The 25,567-nt window shown below is 38.1% G+C and overlaps 1 protein-coding gene across 10 annotated transcripts in view; it reads left to right on the top strand.

The window, feature by feature from the left end:
- The window catches only part of SRPK2 (SRSF protein kinase 2), a 151,478-nt gene that overhangs the window by 38,389 nt on the left and 87,522 nt on the right, over positions 1–25,567 (top strand). For 2 of the 10 annotated variants that reach the window (XM_075739222.1, XM_075739470.1), the window contains exon 3: positions 15,312–15,375. The exons of 3 other annotated variants lie outside the window; for them this stretch is intronic. In XM_075739222.1, the coding sequence (XP_075595337.1) occupies positions 15,338–15,375 (38 nt within the window). In that variant the 5' untranslated portion in view covers positions 15,312–15,337. Of the gene's footprint in view, positions 1–14,464; positions 14,594–15,122; positions 15,376–15,752; positions 15,966–25,567 lie in introns of those variants that run through there. 5 more of the 10 variants (XM_075739303.1, XM_075739149.1, XM_075739385.1 and 2 more) reach the window with 5 other exon arrangements.

The raw sequence follows: 25,567 nt of genomic DNA, 5'->3' as shown, positions 1-25,567 counted from the left end.
GATTCATCTTGTTTGGGATTAGATTAACCAACTAATGAGATGAACTCTGTCCTGAACTTCCCATTTTCCCCTCTACGGCAGAAGGAGCCTACAGTAACTCAGAGGTAGACAAAAATAACAGATAGAATTCATTTTATTTGTGTAAAAGTTAGTGGTTGAAAATTGTCATCATGCCGCTACACTCAGTGGAACAAGTTTCCAGAGGAAGGCAATTTCTTCTCTCTTTAAAAATAATGCTGATATCCTCAATGATCTCCATAGTACACTAGGGTTTTATACTCTACAAATGCTGTGTTTGGGAGCTTTTGAAGCTGTTCCAGCTAGATTTTTAAGAGGTCGTTTGGACATAGCCAAGTGTAATGTAAAATAAGTTAATTTACGCTTTTTTACATACTTCTTGTACTGGCCTCCCCTTTATCTGGTCACCTTATGTACTTTCTCAAGCAGATTAACAAAGGAACAAAGTAATTGCAATAATTATCCTTGGGGGATAAAGAAAGTCTGAATATTTTATCACTTTCAGTCACTTTTCCTGTTGATATTTCTAAGTGAAAATAAACCAGGGCAATGTTAAGTCTTGCTGTCTTTATTCTTGTTGGAGGAGTGGTTTGATGACTCATGTTGATTGGGAGTTTTTCCAATTTTAACATAGCAATTGGGGGTGTTGCATATTTTTAAAAAATAAAAAAAGCAAGCTCTTCTCCCCAGTCTTCTAGTAAAATAAGCCTGAAAAATAACAGCAAAAATAAACAAAAGTCTGAAATAAATCCTATTTTTAAATGCACATTTTTACTTTTTGTGTCCATGTTGTCATTATACTGCTTTATTCACAATTTTTTTGTGGGCAAAAGCTGAATTTCTAATGTAAAAAAGCAGATTCTAATGTAAAATTCTAATGTAAAATGAATTTCTAATGTAAAATGAATTTCTAATGTAAAAAAGCTACAGGTTCTCTAAATATACTTTGGACTTTCTTAAAATAAGTGTAAATTGTATTCAATATATCATATTTTCAAGTATATAGGAACCTCCAAAACATGGTTTTAAATGTAAGGTGGTGGGTACAACTCATGGACCTGCCACTTCCTCAAGTGCTCTTGTCATTGCTTAGTTGTTTGTTGGAGTAGAAGGAGCAGTGTTTACTGTCACGTTCCTTTTTGGAGGGGGAAAGGAAGGATGTGTTATTTTCCAGTACATATTCTGATGTATTGTATAGACAGTGTGTAGAAGAGCACACCTTGATCTTCCTTAAAATATTTTAAAGTGCTCTTGCCTTCCTTTTCCTAAACAATCGCACATTGGCTCACTTAAGTTGAGCACATTTTCTATATTCAGTGTTTTCCCTTGCAAGATTTAGTCCTCGTCTTTTTTTAGTTTGCTTTTCTTCCTACACTCTCCTGAGCTTTCTCATCCTTCTTTGTCTACTCTCTTCAGCTATCTGTCTTCGCCTTGGCAACATACCTTTTCTCCCTCTCAAAATTCTTCCCTTCTTCTCCCAGAATTTTTGCTTTATTTTTCTCCTGCTTGATTTTTCTCTGCTCTCTGTGGTTTCTGCTGATTTTATTTTGCTCCTTGTGTCTCTCAACAGTCTCTATATTCTTTCTCATCTCTTTTCTTTCATCTAGTTCTTAATTAACATTTGAAGATAAATTAGTGATTCTTACGACTTAACGAAATGACATTGTTTAGAATCGACTTGTGAGGTTGGCTCTTCTTCTCTTGCTCATTTTTTCTTTCCTTTTTATGCATATATAAAAGTGTTAAATACCAGGAACAAATAAAGATGATATAAATCTATTTATATTCTAGGTTTCCTATAAATTGAATGCAGTAGTAGTGGCATTTAGAAATACATATAATCTTTGAAGTGTGTTTCCTTCACTGTAAGAGAGCCAGGATGATCATCGGTAGACTTTGCCTGGGCTAGACATGCCAGTCCTGTTGAAACTTGAATGATCTGATTTTCAAGCATGTATCTTCTATGACTGTAAACTTAGATACTTTAGGGAATGGTGAATAGCATAGTGAAACTGGCAGGGAATTCAGATAATTTAACTTTTGGCGCTCTTTCATGAGGTTTTTTATTTTATTTAACATAGTTTTCAATTTCCCCCCCATGTTTATAAAAGGGAAATGCTCTAAGAATGAATCCTTTCTCTGAGCCCTCAGTGAAACCTGAAGTAGTAGGTAGAGTATTACCTGCCAATCTGTGTTTTCTTCCCATTTTCATTTTGATGTCTTTATGACCATCTGCATTGGTCTATTTTTTTTAAACAAAGTTTCTTTTAGTTCCAGTAGGGTTTTATTTTTATGAAAGACATAACTGACACTGCTGGCAATCTCTTCAACATTGTGTATTGTTTAAGTGTTGCTCTAACAGCTGCCAAAATTAGGACTATGTTGTTGAAAAACCTAAATTTATAGATGCTTCTTGCCAACAGTGAAGTCAAAGTGCTGTGCTCATGTATGCAGGAAAAGAGTGAAATGTATAGGACTTCTAACTTTATAGTTTAGAGAAGTAGTTGGCTGGGTATGGACACGTGTAAGTGACATCATTTGCTGACTCTTCAGATGCTAGCCACCAGGGTTGAGACCTGGAGAGAAGCTGGTGGAGTTGCAGGGGAGGAGAAGGCTGTGACGTACTTCTACACTTTGAGTGGCATCGCTCAACAAAATCTGCTTCATACAATGTAGGAGAAGATGGGAGGTAATGAAGGACAGCATGACTGGCTCCTGAATGATGTCACCACACATTTGCAGAGTGGATGGTGATGACTCGCCACCTACATCACTGTGTTCACCACAGAAGACGCTATTTGTAGCCAGCTTTTAGACAAGGACATACCAGGTTTCTCATGTGATTCCTGAATAAGTGATGGGGAAGTCAGATGGAGAAGGGGAGAGCGTGTGAAAAGAAAAAAGGTAGAGCTAAAAAAAAAAATCTTGAAATGCTTAGCATTCAAGAGGTGGACTTGTAGACCAGCAAACAGCACTCTGAATTTTTCATCAGCAATAGCTGATTATGATATAATTTAGATGAGATATTAATGGGGGGGGGGGGAAGCAGTGGAGATGTAAATAGCTTTACTGATTAAGATCAGATCTCATGTCTGGACAGACCTCTGCTTTATATAAACACCTCCATTACTGTGGTTACTTTTAACTCCCTTTTTTTCCTATGGAAATATTTTGTCTCCAGCAGCCAGAGTTTTTTTCTGATAAGATTTTTTTAAAATTTCTTACACTTATTCCTTTTCTCAAATCTTGCAGTAAACGTGTGTAGCTATTTCTCCAGATTCCAATCATTTATTGCTTTTGCATATGTGTAATGTTGCTTTTTAAAAAGAAAAAAAATCAACATCCCATTTCTCTGAAGAACAGAGCAAAAGCAAAGCAAGGGGATATTTTAACATGTATTTGCGTGTGTTGTAGGTTTTATGTATAAAATTAAAAATGTTCCTGATGGAAGTCCTTCAGGACTAGAAGGCTTTCATAGCACTCCCTTTACTGGAACCACCTCATAGTTTTTCCTTCCATTTCTGTGAGTATAAGATGTTCTTCTCCTATATATTCAATGATAGATATTCAATACATGTATCTTTATACTATAATTACATTCAGACTTTACAAAGGCAGGCATCTGAAGCTTTAAAGCTATTTCTGTTCCTTGCAAAAAAGAAAGTGTAAATAGAAGAATGTCCTTTACTTGAAGATTTTGGTGGGATGCCAAGTTATCAGTGTTAGGGTGTTTAACATTTGTATCAGTTTAAATAAATAGTTTCCTGTGTTACTGCTATGTCCACTCTTAGCTAGGGAGAAGCCCAGTAGAAAAATCACCAGTGTCTTTTTCATGTTGCTATGTAAATCCAGGGCACTGGCAATTAAACATTGAAAATGATATATGTGAGAAACACACTTGAAATATAATTAGAAGGTTCCTCCTTTCGTGGGCACTGCATGCATGTTTAAAATTTGTCATCAGTACAATTTTATCTCCAGTAATAATTTTCAAATTTAATTTTTCTGTATTACAGCTTTACTAAAAATACTGTTTCTAAAAGCTTAAACTTGATCAAGAAGTAGTTTAAGAATAGGTAGATCTATTCAGTTAACTAAAATAATATTTTAAAATAATAAAAAGATCACAGAATCACAGAATGGCAGGGGTTGGAAGGGACCTCTGGAGATCATCTAGTCCAACCCCCTTGCTAGAGCAGGATCACCTACAGCAGGTTGCACAGGATGGCATCCAGGTGGGTTTTGAGTATCTATCTCCAGAGGAGACTCCACAACCTCTCTGGGCAGCCTGTCCCAGTGCTTGGTCACCCTCAGAGTAAAGAAGCTTTTCCTCATGTTGAGCTGGAACTTCCTGTGTTCCAGTTTGTGCCCACTGCCCCTTGTCCTGTCACTGGGCACCACTGAAAAGAGTCTGGCCCCATCCTCTTGACATCCCCCCCTTTAGATATTTATAAGTATTGATGAGACCCCCTCTCAGTCTTCTCCTCTCCAGGCTAAACAGATCCAGCTCTGTCAGCCTTTCCTCATCAGAGAGATGCTCCAGTCCCCTCATCATCCTCGTAGCACTCTGCTGGACTCTCTCCAGTAGTTCCCTGTCTGTCTTGAACTGGGAAGCCCAGAACTGGACACAGTACTCCAAAAAGATGCTGTATTAATGGAGAATCAGGTATGATTGTTACAGCTTTATTGTTGCTACTAGTTGTCTGTTACAACAGACAATGATTCCTTCTGTGCAACGTCTTGGGTTTTTTTGCTTTCATTGGCAATGGTTATGGTAGCAGGAAGGGAGATCCACATCTGAGAAGCAGGTATGATTACAGTTAGTGCATGTGCATTTTGGAGGACTGGGAAGTGGTGATGGTTTCACATTAAATTTCTTCTGCCAGCTATGTGCTTTACCTCAGAGATAGCAAAGGGGTTGTGTGCTGGTGCCATGATCCAAAGCCTTTTCCTTCCAGTAATTGATCTTGGTCTGACAGGCTCTAACAGAGGATTTTGGTGTCCTTCAAAAGTTTGTATTGGCCTTCAGTTGTCTTTTTGACAAGAAACAAGCTGCAAAGGGGATGCTGAAGGATGACTAACTCTGGTCAGATGTGGCATTTCAAGTTTGTTGTAATATTGGGAAGATTTCTGTGAGACAAAGCCTTAATATTTCATTCGGTGGTGCCAGTGATTCCCAGAACCTAGACTACACAGTGGACACGGACAGGCTTATTTACGCAGGAGTTGTAGTGTCCAAATGAAGGAACCATAGGTAAAACCAGAAGGAGTATTGGATGTTAACTGATGAGTGTGGCAGAGTACAGTTGACATCAGTATCTTGGTTTTGGTAGCTGTAATGGCTGCTGAGGATGTTCTTCCTGCTGTCTTTTACAGTCTTTTCATTCCTTCTTCATGTGAAAACACTTTTTTGTTTCTCTCTTTTGTTTTTGTTTTGTTGTTTGGGTTTTTTTTCCCCTTGACATCTTAAATGAAGTTTGATAGACAAAACTCTGTAACCTCCCCAGTGTTCCTGAAGAATTGCACTTCAGGTAAGACGATGACTGGGACGACCCATGTCCCAGTGTGGCACAACTGCTAAAGTGGAGAGGTTTTTGGCTTGCTATGTGCTCAGGATGATGTACTTTTTTGATGGAGCTTTTTCTTTGAACTGTTTGTCCTCTTATGAGGCCAGAAAAGGTGAAACAAGTCCTGCCTCTTCTTCTAGAGGAACAGAGCTAAGACTGTCCTCTTTACAGCCAAAAATTCAAGGAGTATAAAAGCCTGATGATCTGCTGGATAAGAACTGTTGAAAACCTTGCAAGAGTATTTGGAAAAGCCTGTTATGGAGATACTGTGGTGATGATCACAATATAAAAACTTTGACAGAACATACTGAAAAACATCCTGTGAATATCCTGTCAAAATATCTCAATTTAAAAATATTTCTCCTATAAGGATTTCTAACTGTAAAATTTGGAACAAAAAGTAAAAACAAAGCTTTTTAGAACAGTGAATGATAATAAAAAGTAAGACTAAGGAGAAATTCTAACCTGGAGTTTAATGTTATAACATGTATTCAATAATTGTGACCCAGTTTAATCCTTTTGGGTAAATCATGTAGCTTCATCTCCTAGGTGAGGCAGGAATCAGAGTATGTGCAAGATTTTATGAGTCATTGCTTTAGACTGTAGAAGGTAACATATGCTTGACTCAGTTTGGATGAATAGAAACCTGTATTCTCTTAAGGCTGGACTTTAATTTGTCATTCTACATTAGGGGAATTTAATTTTTTTTCTTGAATTTTGAAGAAAAAGCATATAACAAATGAGTGAAAAAATAATAGTATTTGAAAATTTGAATAGCACTTGAGGCATTTAGGGAAATTGTAGACCTGAAAGAAAAGGCTATTATCAAAAGAATCCTAACACAGTAACAATTGTACAATAGATTGTAAAAGGAATAAATTAGAAATATTTCAGACTAGCAATCAGAAATTATCAATTCTGTCTAGGGAGTTAAGACAGTAAAGATACTACAAGTGATCTAGTTTGAGGGTGTGAAAAAATTCGTATTGCATTATCACGCAGACGTTGAGTTTCTTTCAGCTTTGACAGAAAATCTGACCATGCACACTCAGCAAATCATTGCCTTGCTCTAGACAAGGTCTGGAAAATACAGCTGATTGTTTATTGTGTTTTAACTAACAGCATAATAACTTCTTACATCACTGTCTCCAGCTACCTTATGTACAACTGTTCCCATATGAAGATTTTTTTGCCTAGTCATGGGAAGCACTTGGAAGCTGATTTTAAAGGATTTTTAAGGAGGATACATTTTAATATACTTAGTGAATATTTTGGGTTGTTTTTTTTTCCCCAGAATGGATGAACCTGTAGGAATAAGCTTTCCAGCAACTCTAGGAAATAGTCTCAACTCTGTCCCCTCCAAACAAAACCTTTCTCATAAAGGTTAAATACATATAAATAATATAAAAATATAGGTAATGTTAAAACATGTAAGTAATAAAGTTAAAGACAAATAATTTGAAAATAACAACAAGCATAGTCATATTTGGGGTTAATAATGTTTTCTTTGGTATGCTTTACGAGTATTTAATCTGACAAGTGGGCATGCAAAAAAAAAAAGTTTAAATTTCTATTTTTTTTTTTCTTTGAAGGATGGCTTTTTGTACAATTGCAGTTTTTCAAACAGTGGGCAGAGTTGGTTATTGGGCTGAGATGGGAGGAGGGAGGGAAAAGCAACAACTTGGTGCTGGGCGTGCAGCTGGTACAGCAAATGCTTCCAGACCCAGGAGAACTACCAGAGTGAAGAATTCCTCTTAATGTTATCTTTGTGTTTCAGTAAGCACTTTATTAATGAATACTACAGCCTGGCAAAAGATCAAATGCCAGATTATGTCAACAAGGTTTAGTTAAAGTTATGTGGGTGACTTAAAAGAAATTCAAATGGATAGTTACGTTTAACTGTAATTCTGTTTCCCTGGGTTTATACTGGGCCATTTTTAGAGTAATTGTAGCATACTCTTAATGCTTTTCTTCTTAAACACCTAATGGTTTCTCAAGTGTATCTACAAACTTCCTGCAAAAATTTCCATATAGATACATAAACAAGAAACTCAAGCATTTGACCCTATTAAAAATTCTTCAGAGGTATTAAGTATGTGACTTAGGCTGTATATTTATGTATTTGCAAACTAAATATTTAAACAAGTAAAAGGCAAATTCGTCTGTGTATTTTGTATGCTTTTTTCCCTTTTGGAGAAGCAGAAACAAACTTGACGGTAAGGTGGATGTTCTCAAGCTTCTGGTTTCCGCCCTGAAATCTCCTGCAGTGCGTGTTTCCTTCCTACCATGTTTCATTCCTTTCTGTATCCCATGCTTTCCTCTGTCCTTCTTATGGTGAAGATTCAGTGAAATGAAGTTTTAAAATGACAGTACTAGTGGTGCTATTTTTCATTAATTAAATACCGTTGTTCAGTAAGTTCTCAAAGAAGTCTTCCATTTTCCTCTGCAAAACCAAGGCAATGGCTACCATTAAAGGTATATACTATGTCTTACATTGGCTTTGGCTTCCATTTGTGTTCATGACAACAGTGCTAAACAACTAGCATGGATGAAAGATGTCTGTCTTTAAGAAGTAGGGTAGACATCTCTTGGGTACTAATGGGGGGTGGCAGCCATTTTAGAATCATAGAATCTTAAGGTTGGAAAAGACCTCTAAGATCATCAAATCCAACTGTCATTTTGAAGGAAAACAGGTTTTCCTCAGAATATTTTGTAAAAGTATTATTTTTCAACCTCATCTCAGGGATGGAAAACTTATTTTGGAAGGATAACAGTGATATTACTGTGAATATATTCTTTAAAAGTACCTGAGAAGATGATTCCAGTGGAGTTTTAATTATATCGGAAACATGAAAAATCAGTGTTTCTGTATCTCTGAGATTGCTTGGAGAGATCACATGCAACCTATAGTTTCTTTAAAAAAAAAAAAAAAAAAAGGAAGACTTGGTATTGTTAAGTCGCTTAATGTACTTGTAAATACTGAGTAAATCTATCTTGCTCTGTATGCAAGGGAAAACTAAATATTTCCGTTCATCACATTTTTCTCTTTTCTAGACTTTTTTTTTCTTTTTTCTGGGCAGATACTGACTCCTATTATGTATGCCTGCTGAGGTGAGCATGAGTGGGACGCAGCTTTAGTTGGTGGACTTGTGTGTGGACTTGTGCAGTGTATACAAATAAAGGATCTGTGCTCCCCTTTGTATCTCTTATCCAGTCCCTACTATTTGTGTGTGTGATGAACTAATCTTTCCAGTCTTCCTGCAGTTGCACTTAATGCAAAAAAGGATAGATGCCTGCTTTATACTAACTGAATTTTGTTCTGTTGTAGTAGGGGAAAACCATTCAGGCCATCCCTCTATTTCTTCTTGGTTATGTAAAGTTGTTGGAAGACAAGAAGTTTCATCACAAGAAGCACCACCCGAGGTTTGTTGTCTGCTCATTAAGGGGCTCCAGATTTCTCCACCTGTACGGCAAATAACACTAAATTGGGGCACAAGCACTATTTTTTTTTTATTTCCAAAGCTTAGTAACCTCTGGAAGAATGATTTATTTTAGGGTAATTATACTCTTTGTGCTTCCATACTACCCCATTTAACACTCACATATTGATCAAATTTAGGCTTACTCTGTGTTTGTGCCATTTTGAAACTCCTGGTGCCAGAGCCTGTGATTCTAGCAGTTCACTTTGTAGAAGTATTTCCTATTTTAAAAGTATGTTATCTAAAAGAGATAAAGGAGTGAACCTCTCAAGTTGTGTGTAAATCTGCCTAATTTTGTCCTGTGATACCCGGTGCCTCATCAGGTGAATTTTAATTTATTGCCTTCTTTTGTACCATGTAGTATGTCACTTGTACAACAACTATCCACAGCTCAAAACATTGATTTGCCCACATAAAATAAAGTTAGTAATACTAAAATTCCTAATGCATTTCATCGTTTCAAGCCTGAAAATTTACTTAGAATGGGTTGTTTGGTTAATTTGCTTTGCACAATATTTTCAGGTCTGTCTTTATAGGATGTGGGAAGCAAGATTTATTTTTACAGTAACACTGGAAGTACAGTCAACTTGCAGCGGGATGAAAGTTTTAGTCGGCAAAATGTAAGATCCAAGCTGTTGTAGCACTGATGTGAGGTAAAGAAGGAAAAGACTATGGGGAATAGACTAGGATGGATATTGATGGGGAAGGAGGTGTTTAAAGATACTATGTAAGAAAGGCTAAAAGCATCTTGAGCTTGTGACCTAACATATATGCTGCACAGAAAATGGAAGAAAAGCACTGAACCTGCTAGTTTATGATCAGGCTAGATTAACAAAACATGTGGATAAGCCTACTTATTAATTAAAAACTGAGTATATTTTTCTTGCATTTGTTTAGTATAATATTTATTTTGAGATGTATGAAATTTTGTATGGCAGTGGTTTACATTGCAACAAATGGAAAGTAGTATTTTTAGTTGCTACTTTGTCTCTTCCCTTGCCCCCAAAAGAGGCGGGGGGTGGCGGAAGCTGTATTAGTTGAGTTCTACAACCATGATTCTCTGCCCTGGATTAATTTAATACATGCACTGTCACTAAGATATTTTAATCTTGACTGATGAACGCGTTGCAGACCATTGAGATAATCTGTTTGCAATAGACACGATTAAGAAACAGTGACTTCTGTCAGTTGACTTTGAAATAGTGGTGACTCTGATATCTACCCATATGTCATAGGGAACAGTTTGTGCACTGGTGTATCCCTTGTCCGCACTTTTCCATCTGTGCAGCAGCAGCTAGGTTTTTTTTCCTTTCTTTTGTTGCGGAAAACTCTTGGGTTTTTTTCTTATTGGTAAAATCAAATAAATAAAAACTCTAGGCTAGACATGCTTCCCTGTTCTTTTTTTCCAGATCATGTTTATATTCCTCAGAGCTTCTCAATTCCCATATCACTTTTTTTTTTTTTCTTCTTCTTTCACAGTTTTGAAATACAATAGAGTCTCTTCTTTGGCTTGTCTGGAGAGTTTCTTCCCTTATCTTTTCTGAGGTAGTTTGTTTTAGATTCATTGTGGAAACATTTTGGTTTCTTGGAGCCTTTGGCATGATGCTCTCCTACAAATCCCCTTTGAGTTAGAAACTGCTAGCGTGTCTTTGTAGGGCTCTCCCTTCCATTTTTCCAAGCTTCTGGTCTCTTCTTTTTTTTGTCAGAGCAGATGATCTCTCTCTGAAAAGGAGATCCCTTCCTGTTTTAACTTTATCAGATGCCTTTTTCTCTGACCTAACCCACAACCTACACCTGAACATCTCAGAGGAGACAAACAACTGGGCTGAAAAGCAGTCTGAGCACAGATCCCTCTAAATGGTTAGTCTTGCTTTGGTTTTAAAAAAATAAAGATCGTGATGATTATCACGCCATTTTGGGCAGTGCAGAGCCTTTCTGAACTTGTTTTCATTTAATTGCAGCTTGAATAGTATGAATGGTTTTAGAGACTTAGTGTCTCTGCTCTGCTCAGGTCTTGGATGAGAGGCAATTGTCTGCCACTTGATCTATACACAACGTAAAATTACTCAAAGTGGGCTGATAAAGTGCATGGAACAACTGAGGAGTTGGTGACAAGGATGTTGCCACCCATACCTGAATTTATTGTTATTTTGTCACTTGGGAAATTTATTAGCTGCTGCTTTGGGATTTGTAGGCGCTAATTTTCATTCATTTTCATCTTTTTTTCAGCCAGAGTGTTATGATCTATTCCTCTGGATGTGGTTCTACTTACAGTGCCATCTTTTTGTTGCCTCTGTAATTAGGACAGTCCAAAAACCTTCAGTGAGAACCCAAGTGCTTGCTCGCTAAGCAGAGGTTCACTGCACGTCTGTGCGCTGATCAATACAGTGATCTAATTAACTTATAAAAGCCATTAAAGATGATGTCTTTGAATCTGTAACGGGTGTTGATCCTGATTAGCCCAGCATTTATTTACCTTGGTGCCAAGCACTTGAGGTCGACCAAAAGTTGAAGTGTTAGTTCTCTGTGTCAGGTTGGAGGGACTTGAACCAAGAGGTCTTCAGGAAGAGCTGCTCGGTTGTAAAACTTTTCTACTTGCATTTTAACAAATATTACTATAATTTGCATTCTTCTGGGCTGCAAAGGCTGGTTGAGTGGGTGGTACAGTAACCACCATTTGGAGGGTTTTTTTCTTTTTTTAGTTGAACTTGGGATGCAATTTGTATGTTCTAATAAATTCTGTAAATGAGCCCAGATTTCTGGATATGTAATTTATAAATAATCAAAATAAACAAGTGATAATATTGCTGTTTCTGCAGCCATTTTTCTCTTATGGCCTAAAAGGCACTTGGTGTAAAACTCATCTGTCTTGTTTTGGTGATATTATTTCCATGATCAGTTTTGTATAAGGAATGATAATGGTGTTATCAGCCTGACCTTGGGGGTGCAGTATAGATGTGGAAAGGTACAGATTTGCTTTTAAAAATGAATGAAGTGGGTCCACTTGCAAAAATCTCAGATAGCAGAGACAAAAGATAGGTAAATCCCAAATAAGAAAGTATTTCAAATTGACAAAAGAGGAGCAGAGAGGAGAAAGAAAGAAAAACCCCAAAATCTTATGGTAGAAGTTTTATCAACTTGTGGAACAGAACACTTGATACTAGGATTTATTTTTTTTTCAGTGAGGTATCATTTTATTTAAATTCTTCTTATCACTCTATTAAATAAATCTTTGTTGTCACTGAATAAAAGTGAAACTAAATTATGTGCTGGAATACCAGCAGAGAGAAATGTCTTCGTACATCTCTTAGAGCATCCAGGGACTTCAAGTTTGCAGTGAAGTAACTTATATCTTGGATTTTATTTTTAACATCTTGTAGTGTGGTGTTAGTGTAATAATCTCTAGACATCCACTGAAAAACCTGTATGGAGGGTTGTTTATGGAATGGATCAGCTAATCACTTTATTCCAAGCTCTGTGGATTTTGTTTTGCCATGAAATCCTGCCTTGTTAATATCTGTTTCATCCATTTTAAATTTTAACAGGGTTAAACATCTTCAGATGGAATTAAAAAATAAAATGTTGGATTATGAGATTGAGGAACATATTTAGTTAATCAGTGTCAAGGATCTGTGGTAGGGGACATGAACTTGAGTTTGCACCTCTGAATTGTCAACTCTCTATCCAAAAGTGAGGGTAAGCAACTGAGAGCTGCCTTCTAACATTCCTTCATATAGAAGGAAAAATAAAAAAACCCTAGAGTACTAAAGGAATATACTTTCTTTTAACCTGTGTAATATGAAATACTCTATATTCAGAGACTTGTCGAGGTAACTTTTTTCTGAGTTTTCTTAAAGGCAGTTTATTTCAGAGAAATATTTTTGCAGTGTTCTGAATACCTGGTTGAGTCCTGCAGTAGACCTTTTTGATCACACTATGCCACTGTTCTTTCGTCTATTTGATCTTTTGCACTGTCTTCATACAGTTTAAACATACATGTGTGGAAAATACTGTATTATGATAACCTTAATATTACAGGGTTAGCCTTCCTTCACTTGCTTAAAACAAGCTTTGAAATAAATATATCCAGTGTGTAATTTGTATGATCAACACCAATGTCAAATGTTGCACTAAAAAATGTTTTAAAATAACATTGGTTGTATAGTTGAAAACAGAGATATTAAAGCTGTTCATGGAGCCTTCATGTAGTACAGCATAGTTCTCAGTGACATGTCCGAATTTTTTTTACTGTAATGTGACTGGGTTTTTCAGTGATGAGGTGGATATTCACTGTTTTCAGTTTTTAGCCACTATGCAGTTCTAAGTCTTAGTTAATAGACATTTTTCTAAGACTTAATAGTCATTTTCAAGACTGCAGTGAGTACAAAATTAGCTAATTTGTTGTTTGGAGGTGCTCACTGGTGTTTTATCATAGGTTGTTGGATGTTTTTTAACTGAAAAAACCCTCTAGTACCCCAGGGAGCGTAGTTGATGCTGTCATCCCATCTTGATAGCTGGAGAACCAAGGCACAGAGGGAAAGATGCACGTGGCCTAAACGAGAACTGCTATGGACTTTTGGTAATGAGGTTCAAAAGACTAGATCAGCAAGCTTATTCTCCAGCACACTGCAGCTCTGGAGCTGCCCAGAATATCAGGCTGGACATTCCTGTGGCAGCTGAACTTCTACCTGTGTTGGGATGTGAGTCTGGGTGGGCAGAGAAGTCTCCTGGTAGCTGTGACCGGAGGAGCACCTGGTGCCTGGGATGGGCAATGGCAAAGGAAGTTTTGCATGGTGGAGCCAGTTGTGGACATATGGACATGTCAAAGATGTGTCTTGAAAGCTCTGAGAAGCATCCACTTTGGATGTGAGAACTGAGATTCTTCTTGAAGGCTTCTCTGGTCTGTATGTTTTGGGAAGAACAAGTGGCATGCGCTTAACCAGGTGATGATCGCTGATAACTTGCAACCCTTCCACCTGAGCAGGAGGGTAATGAACTCATTCAAGCAGTAATAACAATTTTTTAACTTTGGTTAAAAAAAAAGAAAAAGAAAATCTAGTTTCTCTTTTTTTCTGTTTTTAGAAATTTCTGAGGCTTTGTATCTGAAATATGTGTAAAGAAAGAAAAAAAAGTCAGGTTGAAGCTCTCCTGTTGTAGAATGGTTAATTCCAAATAGCTGAAGTTTACTTTGGTTGGAAACAAGTGGACATAGTCTTAATATTGCACAGGTCTCACCAGTATTTCTATAGGTGGCACTACGGTCTCCAGCGCGGGTAGGATCTTAAAATGGTGCTCAGATCTGTGACATTATTCTTTGGTTTCTTTTGGGTCACAAACCTCTCAACTCCAGAGCTCCTGGTGAACCCATTTTCCGGCAGTCTCTCTGTTCTGCTTTGGCAGGATCTTGTGAAACAAGTGACAGGCGGCACAAGGGTGCATCTCCCCTTCGGTTACCGTTGGTCCGGGTGTCCGCGCTGGGGTGCGCTGCCAGGCTGTTTCTGTTACAACGGCGATGAGGTATCAGCCCAGGTTAGCCTGCTGGGTGTTTCCGCTTAGTCCTTGCAAGTGCTAGGTTGGTAATTAATAGATGTCAAAAAAAATAAAGGAAGGAAAATGAAATATTACTTTTCAGAGTATATTCGAAGGAAATTAGAGGCAGGGCACTAAAAAATAAAATCCAAGTGTGCGTAGTGTTTTCCATGCCTGATTTCTAACCCATGTATGAAAGTCGTGATTTTAATACTTCATTCTTTGTGACAAAAATGATTCAAAGAGCCATATTTTTCAGGGCTTTTGATCTGAAGGTTTTCGAGGGTGTCCAACACAGCTTAGATAACTAACCGGGAAGACAACCCGTGCCATAAATCCTTTGTTTCGGGTTTTTTTCCCCTCAGAAACTCACCTCCGGGCACCCGCTGGCAGCGGTGGCAGCAGGGCTCGCCCGGTAACCGTGCCGGCTCCCGCCGAGGAGAGGCGCCCCCTCTTCTCTTCCTCTTCCCCCCCCCCCCCCGCCCGCGGAATGGTTCCGCCCGCCGCCGTGCCCAGTCATGTGCGCGGGCCGGCCCGGCCCGCCGCCTCCCGCCTCGTCCCCTCAGAGCGCGGCTGGGCCGGCCCTCGCACAAGCACCGTGGCTCCTGCGGCCTCCTTCCGAACAAAAGGGCTTAGGGAAATAAAGTCCTTTGGTTAATAAGACTTTGGAAAGCGAGGGCAGGCGGTCTCGGTTGTGAATATTTTCTGATTTTTCCAGAAATCAAGCAGAAGATTGAGCTGCTGATGTCAGTTAACTCTGAGAAGTCGTCCTCTTCAGAAAGGTACAGCTGCATCTCTTGCATGAACGATTCATGGTGTAGCATTGCCAAGCAGCGGCGCAGGGCTTTTTTCTTTTCCTTGTCAACTTTGCTAGCATTGTTTACGTATTGCATGCTGGTTGTTGTACCGTATACATTGAACCTCCCTTTTTGGTTAAGCTTTGTGCATTTTTGCGGAGATTTATTGATGTCTTTTTTTTTTTTTTTTTTTTTTTTTTTTAAATGAAGCCTACTGGGCTGCAGCATGCAAATCATACTACAGCAGGCTGCTGGTTTGTGTGTGCTGGTGTTGCAGACCTTGCTCCTTTTCACTGTCATGCAAACAGCATCTCGATTTCTAAATTCGTTTTTAAAGACCTCGCGTTTTTGTTGTGTTGCAGGAAGCCGTTCCTTTCAATTTAGATGCATAGGAAATACAACTTGGTGAAGCGTTTCATGTCCTGTTATGTGGAAAGGGAGTGTCCTTTCTAAAGTAGCTCAGGAATCGCAAATCCCCCAATTAGTCATATTCTGTAAGATAGATGTGATCCTTGTTCAAGTCTGTGCTAGGAAATGGAGCAGTCGCTGCATGCAGTAATGGTTCATGCCTGCAGGTAAGGACAAAATGACTCAGAAGTGTTTTTAAAGCAATTATTTTATCTGTCAATCAGATGATTATAATTTCAAGTAGCTGTTTCGTTTTAAAGAAATATTTCGAGGTACTAAATGCACATTAAGTTTTCTGATGTGAGATAACCTCCTGGTGTGATTATTTTGTTGATTTTAAATGATCCAGTCCTGCTCACTTCTGTTTTGCTTGCAACTGAATTTTAGGAGAGAATTTAATTTTCAAAATTGCTTAAAGCCAGAGCAACATAATATCTATCTTTTTCCCCCCCCCAAATTATTTACAGTAATTATCTCGGCTGTATGCAAAAGACTATCTGAACGCTTAATTTTCCCATTTTAATATTGGACATTGGCAAAAAAATACAATGACTAATTTTAAGCACTCAAGCTGTACGTTTAGCTGAAATTATTATCTAAAGTACATTTTATTGAATGTCTCAGCATAGAAAGATATGGTAATGCACTGAAAGCTATCTTAAGGAAACAAGCTAAAAGGCATCTTTCAAAATGAATGAGTGCTGTGTGGCATGCATGGTTTAAAAAACCAAAATGAGTGCTTTAATATGATTTATAAGTATATTTGTGTAAGATGCACAGAAGCAAACTGCATTGCCTTTCACCAGCTGTAGTATAACAAAATATCAGCAATGAGAGATACAGAAAATGGTGGGGGGGAATGGGTTGTTAAGTCACCTTTCCAAAATGGAGAAATATAAGAAGAGCTTTGAGATAGATTTTATTTATTTATTTATTCAAAATTAAGAATTGTGAGAGAAAATGTCAATCTTTATTTATTTACCTCTATCCCACCCTGATGCCTAAAATTTTTAAATACAAGACTAATAAAATGGTGGTGATAACAGAGAGGGCGATGGGGTGAAAATAGTAAAGGAAACAGGTGTTAACTTGATTTTTGGAAAGGCTTTTGTTGGCATTGCTGTGGGAGAATTTGGTATATAACATAGGTATTTATTCTATTAATATGAACGTTACGCAGCACCCTAAAACCAATCAGACTGTTTTTGAGCAAAACATGCTCATAGTTGAACTAATGGTAGTCCTAGATGTAAAGGATTATAACACATAATTAGAAAAAGATGCATTTGTCTGAGATCCATTTAAATGCCATTCATTAAAAAGCAAGATTTTATAACAGTATGATACATTATCGTGCAACAGAGATTAAAATGTGAATGTTCTATATGCACATAGATTTCTTTTGAGGATTTAAATATGTGGTACTGTTCACCTCAAGATTGATTTGACACATCAGCTGCACAGTTTTTGTGATCAGTTATAAATTAAAACAACTTTATATATAATCTGAGAATTTTTTTTTAAATAACCACATTCTTTTCACCCATCTAAAAATAGACTGATTTTTTTTTTTTGCAAGCTGTTATGAAACAGTGCTCGTGCTATCCTATTAGCTGCCAGTTCCTTTCAAGGCCCGTTCAAAATTACTATATAAGATGCTTTTAAGGAAAAAAAAATAAATTGTAGTATTAAGTGTTTGAACTGCTATACTGTCTTCAGTCTGCTGTATAGTAAAATTGCAGTGTGTGTTCATACCATACAGACATGAAAATATTCATGTTTTTGACAAACACAGCAAGGGAGCCCATACTTGCCTTTTTTTTTTTTTTTTATTATCAATTTTTACCCTTGCTCCTAGTGGTTGGATTTTTGAGAAGCTTGAGTTCTCTGGGTGGAAATGCCGGGTGGAAGATCTGAAAGAGTCCATGGCATGTTTCTTGTTTTCCACACTAGCAGAGGCTGCTAGACAGTGCTTGCATAGCGGGAGGGGAGGGGAGAGGAGGTGCTCCGTGCATTTACAGAAACTGATGAAATGGGAATAGAGAAGGAATGAGAGAGAGAAGCCCATTGCTTGCCTTTCTTTGGTTGGTCTTTGTTTTTACAAGACAGTTTAGTGTTTGTAGGTTTTCCTGCTCACTTGGCAAGTTCAACATGTTATCGTATCCTGGAGGAAAAAAATGATGAGAAGGAAGCTGGAATATAACGGATGGTTTGGCTGATATGGAAGCTCAACATATCAGAAATCCGGCAGCGTTCTCTTAGGATAGTTGGTTTTTATGTTTTTAAGAGGCTTTTAGGAGACATAATCAAGAAAGTGAGATGAACCCTTTTGCTGAGGATCCTCTGAGATGTTAAAGCCTTGAAAATTAAATTAATTCAAACCTGAGACTTTTTTTCATAGTGAGATTCATCCTTCCTTTCCCCTTACCTTTCCCTCCAGAAAAACTAATTGCAAATGGGATGGATAAGACATCTGTGTTATGGGATATTTCAGTAAGCAGATACAATCAGACAGCATCTACAAGTCCTAAATTTCTGGGTAGTTAATGCTGCCCATGTATATGTTAGCAGCCTGTGACAAAGTCCTCATTCCTTGTTGATAAGGTAACCCGGGTAACTACGGATGTGCATGTGAACGTGGACAGTTACAGTGGATCAGGTAACCTACTGTAACTTGTTACACCGAATTGATTTGTTTGGATGCCTGAGCTTTAAGTACACGGTGGAAATGTTTTCCTACAGCATGCTTATAATGTCACACACACCTGGTTTCTTTACCTAATAAGTTGTAATTTAACTACCACGTACCTCCATGTTGTCTATGTTTCAGTGGAGGCTATGTGAGGTTACTTGTCCAAACCTTGCAGGTGTCATTAGAAAGCAAGTAGCAGCAGCCAGATGGAGGAGGATGGTCTTTCAAGAATCCTCCAAGAAAGCAAAAATACTTTCGTTTCTGTTGTATGAGTTACACACTCTTCTCATGTACAGTATAGTCAACCTTTATTAAAAAGAAAATCAATAGCAGCCACTCATGAGCAATCTTAAAGTAGATAACTGGTGTGTGTAGAATTCAATTTTCATGATTTTGAGGGTTTTTATAAATAGCTGTAAAGGGAAGATGCTTTCAAATGACAGTAGGACAGCAAAGTTTCTGTTGTTCAATGTGCAGAAGTATTTGGAGTGGGGTGGTGCAGGCAAGGTTTAAGGAGAACTGTTGGTTTTGTTGAGTCGTCTTAGCTTTGGGCTATGTATACCCTTTCTCTCTTTGTAATTTATCTTTGCAGAGTAAATTCATGTATTTCTCAATGCTTCTATGTGGTTTCTTCATCAGGTCATGCCAAGAATGCAGTCAGGGATAAAGTAAAGGAGGAAAAAATCTAAAATAATGAGGAGGAAGAAAAAAAAAGATGGAGACTGAGTACTGTCTGCTTACTTTTCTAAGAAGACACCTAATGTCAGTTAATATAATAGGCATTGTGAAACAAGTTATGATGCCGAAGGATTCCTTCAGGTTTAGGAACATGTGAGAATTTTTCTTGTTCTGTTTTTTTGGTTGAGGTATTTTTTGGTGTGTGTTTTTTGTTTTTTAATTTAATTGTGGATGCACTGCTTCTAAGGTAGAAGTATCACTTATAGTGAAATACAGAAATAAAACACGTTTGAAAGTAGAACCGCCATCAGCTCACAACATTCAGTATGAGCTGACATTGCTGTGTGTCAAATAAATGTTTTGGAATAATTATTAGATAAATAACAATCCTATTATTATTAATGTAACTAACATTGAAACAAAAAATAATTATCAGAATAATGCAACTATTTCATCAGTTCCACTACCTTTTAAACATGTTTTTTAAATACTATCTTTTCTTAAAATACCATTTTCCTGCGCTACATTTTTTTTAAGTGTAAAAGAAATATTGCCTAACTTCCATTACAGGGCCATTCAAATTTATTTTTAGTAGTCATACACCTTTAATTTTTCAATTTTGTTTAAAATCACAGAATCATAGAATGGTTTGGGTTGGAAGGGCCCTCAAAGACCAGCTAGTTCCAACCCCCCTGCCACGGGCAGGGACACCCTTCATTAGACCAGGTTGCCCAAAGTCCCATTGTCTGGGCAACCTGTTCCAGTGCCTCACCACCCTCACAGTAAAGAATTTCTTCCTAATACCTAATCTAAATCAACCCTCCTTCAGCTTAAACCCATTACCCCTTGTCCTGTCACTACACTTCCCTCATAAACAGTCCCTCTCCAGCTTTCCTGTAGGCCCCTTCAGGTACTGGAAGGCTGCTCTAAGGTCTCCCCCGAGCCTTCCCTTCTCCAGGCTGAACAAGCCCAGCTCTCTCAGCCTGTCCTCACAGGAGAGGTGCTCCAGCCCTCTGATCATCTTCATGGCTTCCTCTGGACTCACTCCAACAGGTCCATGCCCTTCTTATGTTGGGGACCCCCAGAGCTGGACACAGTACTCCAGGTGGGGTCTCAGAGTGGAGAGGGGGAGAATCCCCTCTCTTGACTTGCTGGTCACACTTCTTGTGATGCAGCGCAGGATACAGTTGGCTTTCTGGGCTGCAAGGGCACATTGCTGGCTCACGTTGAGCTTCTCAAAATAATATATGATAACAATGAACAGTGGATTTTTTTTTTCCTTTTTTCAAAATTACAAGCTAATACTGATATCTTTTGTATTTTATCTCAGAAGTAGGGAGGAAATAATCCTATCTTAATGTGGGCCCTAAGCTATTTGTCCAGGGAGGCATTTCATTCCACCGCCAAATTCTGTTCTGGAACAATGTGCCTGTATAGCTTTCTTAGACTAGATGCTTAAATTTAGCTTACTAAAATTGGACCAAAATAAATCCCATATTTTGTGTATTTTTCATATTAAAGGTTTCATAGGCTCATTGTCTTAGTGTGCAAGGCTTTTAAGTGAAGTATCAAAGGGATGTAGAGGCAAGGACTCCTGCAACATGCCGATGGGCTTGTGTAGACAAATAAAAAATGGAATTAGCCTATGTAGAAACAGTCTCTTGTGGAGCAGCTTTTTCACTCACAATGATATTTTTAGGGGACACTGCACTCTTTGTAGAGCTAATAATGCCTGTGTCAGTTCATCAGTATGCTTTGAAAAGATTTGGAATTTGAAGTGTATTTTATTTTTCAGTGATAGACTTTGTTTATTTCTGTATCTGTCTGGAATTTCTGCTGTACATAAAAAAATCAGGTATTTTGTTATTTAATCACAAGTGAAATGTGTCATTAGTATCCCTCCTGTTCAGATGATGATCTGTGTGCAACTTGATTTTTTATTTTTTTTAATCTTCAAGAGCTTTTTGTCATGCAGTTATTTGTGAGATATTTATTACAGGGAGGTTTCTAATATACCTTCTGAAAATAGAAACCTTGGGTTTGGCACTTACTGTTGGAACTAAAATGAGAGAACTTTGGAAAAGGGAGATATTGAAGGTGTTGGGGGGTTGTATGAGATTTTCCTGTATGAGAACTGTTCACTGGAAGCTAATTCGAGCAATCCAGTAAAAATTAGAACATGGTTAGTTAATGACTAAAAAAACCATGTACATAAAAAAATTTGAAAACTGTGAGTTGAAGAATATACTTTCTCTATCTAAGGTAAACATATGTATTCCAATTCCACTTCAGGGTAAAATGTCAGCAAAAAAGTGGTGGTTCATTTTAAGCAAAGCCTTTTGTATTACAAATTCAGTCTGTTTCATGACTTGAAACTTCTTGCCTAATCACCCTCTTAATCATGACTTTGCTAAAATGTTCCTGTCCGTCCCCTAGACAGATGGTAAGGGATCAGTACCTGATAGATTGCATAAAACAATGTGTACCTATGTGAGATGACTGCATTTCTGTGGTCGCTGTGCTGTGTTATGGGATAAATTAATTTGTGTTTTTCTGCATCTTCACATTATATACTTACAAATGAATAATAAAATATTTAGGTGTTCATATAATTCAGTAAATTTACTGTGATGTGACATCTGTATTTTCATTGATCTGCAATTCATGTAGTTACCAAGAGAGGCTAAGCAACAGGTTAAGCGAATGTATGCCAATTTAAGCATTCGATTTTGTTGCATATTTTGTGTATTATAAGTATATTATCAGGAAATTGTGGCATCTCTCAGCTTGTGAGTTGCTGTCAATCCTACCATACAGTTCAGAGGACATCCGTCAGTTTTTCTCCTTGATTGAAAAATATTTTTTCTATTCAAAGGATGTTGTGACCAGAAGGTCTTTTACTGGTTCGGTCTTTAGGAATTTTACACTCCTGAGCCAGTGTCTGCCCCAAGTGCTTCTGTATTTTCTTCAAGACTCACCCTTACGCTTGGGTGAACACTCTGACAAAATACAAACAGTCACTGTTACCTTAAAAACAAATATTAAGTCATCTCATCTAGGATGCCTACCAAGCTCATGCTGCTGATTGTGACTAGATGGATAGTGAATACTATATCCCTTTCTTTTGCTTCACTCTTTTTCTTTTGTTATTCTTTAAAGCTCCAGTTTTGAAACAAATGTGCAGCTCCAAGCTCTGCCTGTTATCTGCTACAAATGAAGGAGTGCCAGTTCTTCTTTAGCAAGTTTGTCTACACAGCTTTCCTTGTCTCATTTTAGCTTTAGGTCAGTCAGGCTGGTTGATTGCTTCTCTTCCATGACTGGGCAATGTTCAAGACAAGAACCACATCTCACGTAGATGTTCTGTTTATATAAAATTTTGGCAGTTGTGTTTAATAGGATGTTCAGAAGGCACTTTAACCTCTCTCTATTGATTAAATGTGTCCTAATTCTAACTTTATCTTCTTGTCTGCTAAAGCAATAAATGACTAAGTTAATGATACCCTCCTTTGCTAAAATATCATAATTTTCTTGAAAGCTTGTGAAACATCTGTATTTTAATGTTGTGCTTGTTATTCTTGAAGACTTTTTCAAAACCTTTAGCAGTGTAATTCCATGGAAGGGAAGAGAATTTCTTAAAACTACTTCTTATTTGGCAAAATGTCATCAGGGTAACATGAAACATTTTAAGAATTCAGTGCTTTGTTTTCATGAAGCAACTTCCTATGTCCCAAAGCTACTGGATATTCACAGCCTTCCTAAGAAGGCAAGGACTTGTCCTCACTTCTGTTGCTCAGTACTACTGTGCATGGGGATAGAGTAGTGTATATCTTTTGGGGGGGCAAAGAAGGCCATATTAGTGCAGAACTCTTCTTAAGCTACGTGTTTGTTCTGTGTTGTCAAAGGTTAAATATTAGTATTACTTCTGGCAGAAACTGGGAGAATTATTTTTGCAATTAATACTACTATAAAGAGACAGTATTATTTTCTTTTGTAACAGCTGTATCAGAATATCCAACAGTGATTTTTTTGTGGAGGTGGAAGAGGTGTCTGAAATTCCTCTGGGTTTCAGTGGACAGCTGTTTTGTTACTCTGTATCCAGCATCAGGACCTGCAGATTCTTCTTGTCTGCCATCTTCAGCTGCTATGCCACTGTTCACAGAAGCATTCAGTTCCTGCCATGCTCATGTACGAAACAGACATATCAACCTCTGTTTATTCCATGCCATGAACAAGAATGGAAGATGTTTGGAATTAGCTCTGCTCTTTATGAATCCTTCTATAAAAGGATTACCTTACCCATAGGAGAGACCACGTGTCGTGGTTTCCTGAGAGTGGTGCTTTGTCGTCCCCAGTATGACAGCGTAAAGCCTTTCTGACAGCTCATATTGCATATGTGACAAGAATCAGGAATTTCCACTGCTGCTTGATGTCTTAGCTATGAGAAGTGTCTGCTTCCGGGAAGATTGTAATACAGCTTTGGACCAAGACTTCCCTAAGAGATGTGAAAAAGATGATCAACCACAGTGATTCTGAAGTATGTTTTTATCAATTAAAACATTTAATTCTAATATAATATAAATAAGAGTACAAACAGTCTTTATATACTTAGTTTGAAGTCTCGCTTGGCTCCCTCCCAGGTGATTAACGTTTCAGAGTATTAGTCTAGAAAGCCAAATAAAAAAAGATACAGCTGTCCTCAGAATGTGTATGTTTCACAACAGAAGTGAAGGAATACAGAACTTAAAAAGAATTATCTATTGGTGATCAAGGAAAAAAAAAATCTTCCCCTTTCTCACAGGTACTCTTGATATCTGTGGGTGGATTCCTGAAATGATGAATTAGTGTAGACTATTCCTTGGGCACCCCAGCTGCAGTATGCTGCCAGAGAATGCATGATTTTAAAGGTGGTGTTGCTCTTTATGGAAATCTGTTTACAAGTTTCTCCAAGGCAAACTTATTTAATATATTCCTGCAATTTAATTTACATCTACTTTGTTTCATCTGTATTTTTGCTTTATTTGTGCTACTCTTCAGTTATATTGTTGTGCAATTGAGTCCTGACTTGAAAAAGAAAACAGATAGGAAAGATCTGGTCAAGATTCCTTTCAAATGTGTTTAGCACATAGGAATTTCAAGGGCTATTAAAAGAACCAGAGGACATCCAAATGAAGTAGAATGGTGCCTGAGAATGCTAATACATTTTTTTACTATCATTTAAATACTCAGTGGTTTACAAAACGCCTTAGCGAAACTGCATGGAGCGTGTTCCAGTAGATGCCAGGACAGCTTAAGCAGGTATAGACTACCTCAAACTTGAATCTAAGGCAGATTTATACACTTCACCTTCAAAGTGTTACGGATAGCTTTTCTGAGAAACTTGCTAAAGATGTGTATCCTTTTAGCCATGCCAGTTGTTAGAGGTAGCCAAATGTGGAGGGCTTTGCATCCCACAGGCAGACCTCCTGTCCCAGCTGAATAGGTAAGCACAAGACTGCTGCGGTTCTGTGTCCCCAGGGCCAGCCAGTAATGAGACCGAGCACTTGTTCCCGATAGGTGTGCGTGCATGCACACACGCTCACATACAGAAAACGCATACGCAGCTGGCCACACAAATCAACAGAGACTCAAACCTGTGCTTTTACTGGCACCCACGTAAACATACACAGAGCACTCAAGAACTGCACGGACAGCCCAGTCCTGTTCCTCCTTCCCAGCTCCTCAGGGTGGAAGTCCACTAGTGGAATTCTCACAGAACCTCACACACACGGTTTATAGGTCCCCCTAGTAGCTGGTTTTAAATGGTCTATGTAGTTGCTGAAGCCTTGACCCATTGGTGCCCCCAGGTTATTGGCACCTTTGAGCCCCCAAGGTTTGTGTTCTTACTCCAGTTGCTGGTACTTAGTCCTCTTACCTACTTGCTGGCCAGTCTGGCCTGAAGTTGGCTTGAGTTCACGTGTACACACTCAGGACAGAAAGTGCGTCCACAAAGACGACAGAAATAGGATTTAACAACAATATAGGATAGACTATTGTGTTCAAGGGCAGGGCTCAGACAGAATAATGCACTGACCAGCCACCCATTTGTACTGGATCTGACCCATTTATCCCTTTTCCCTGCTGTTTTTCCGTACTTGCTTGTCCCTTATCCACCTTTATCCCTGTCTTTCTCCACCTCTGGTGCCTTCCTCTAAACATTTCGTAATGTCTTGCATATTCTCACAATCCCACGGTAAGTTTTACACAGTCCCAAAATTTTCTTCCTCCCTGCATCCCATAATAAGTCCTGTGCCCCTTAAGGCAATAACCTTTAGTTTTCAAGGTGTTTCTGGGGAGAGAGTTTTCTCCTTGACTCATCTTGGTGAGTTTCACAGTGCGGGAATGTGGTCTAATTGACAGTCT

Source organism: Balearica regulorum, chromosome 1 (genome assembly GCF_011004875.1).
Source record: "Balearica regulorum gibbericeps isolate bBalReg1 chromosome 1, bBalReg1.pri, whole genome shotgun sequence".
In the NCBI taxonomy this organism is placed as follows: domain Eukaryota; kingdom Metazoa; phylum Chordata; class Aves; order Gruiformes; family Gruidae; genus Balearica; species Balearica regulorum.
The sequence above is the reverse complement of the archived record's forward strand: the minus strand, read 5'-3'. Positions and strand labels throughout refer to the sequence as shown.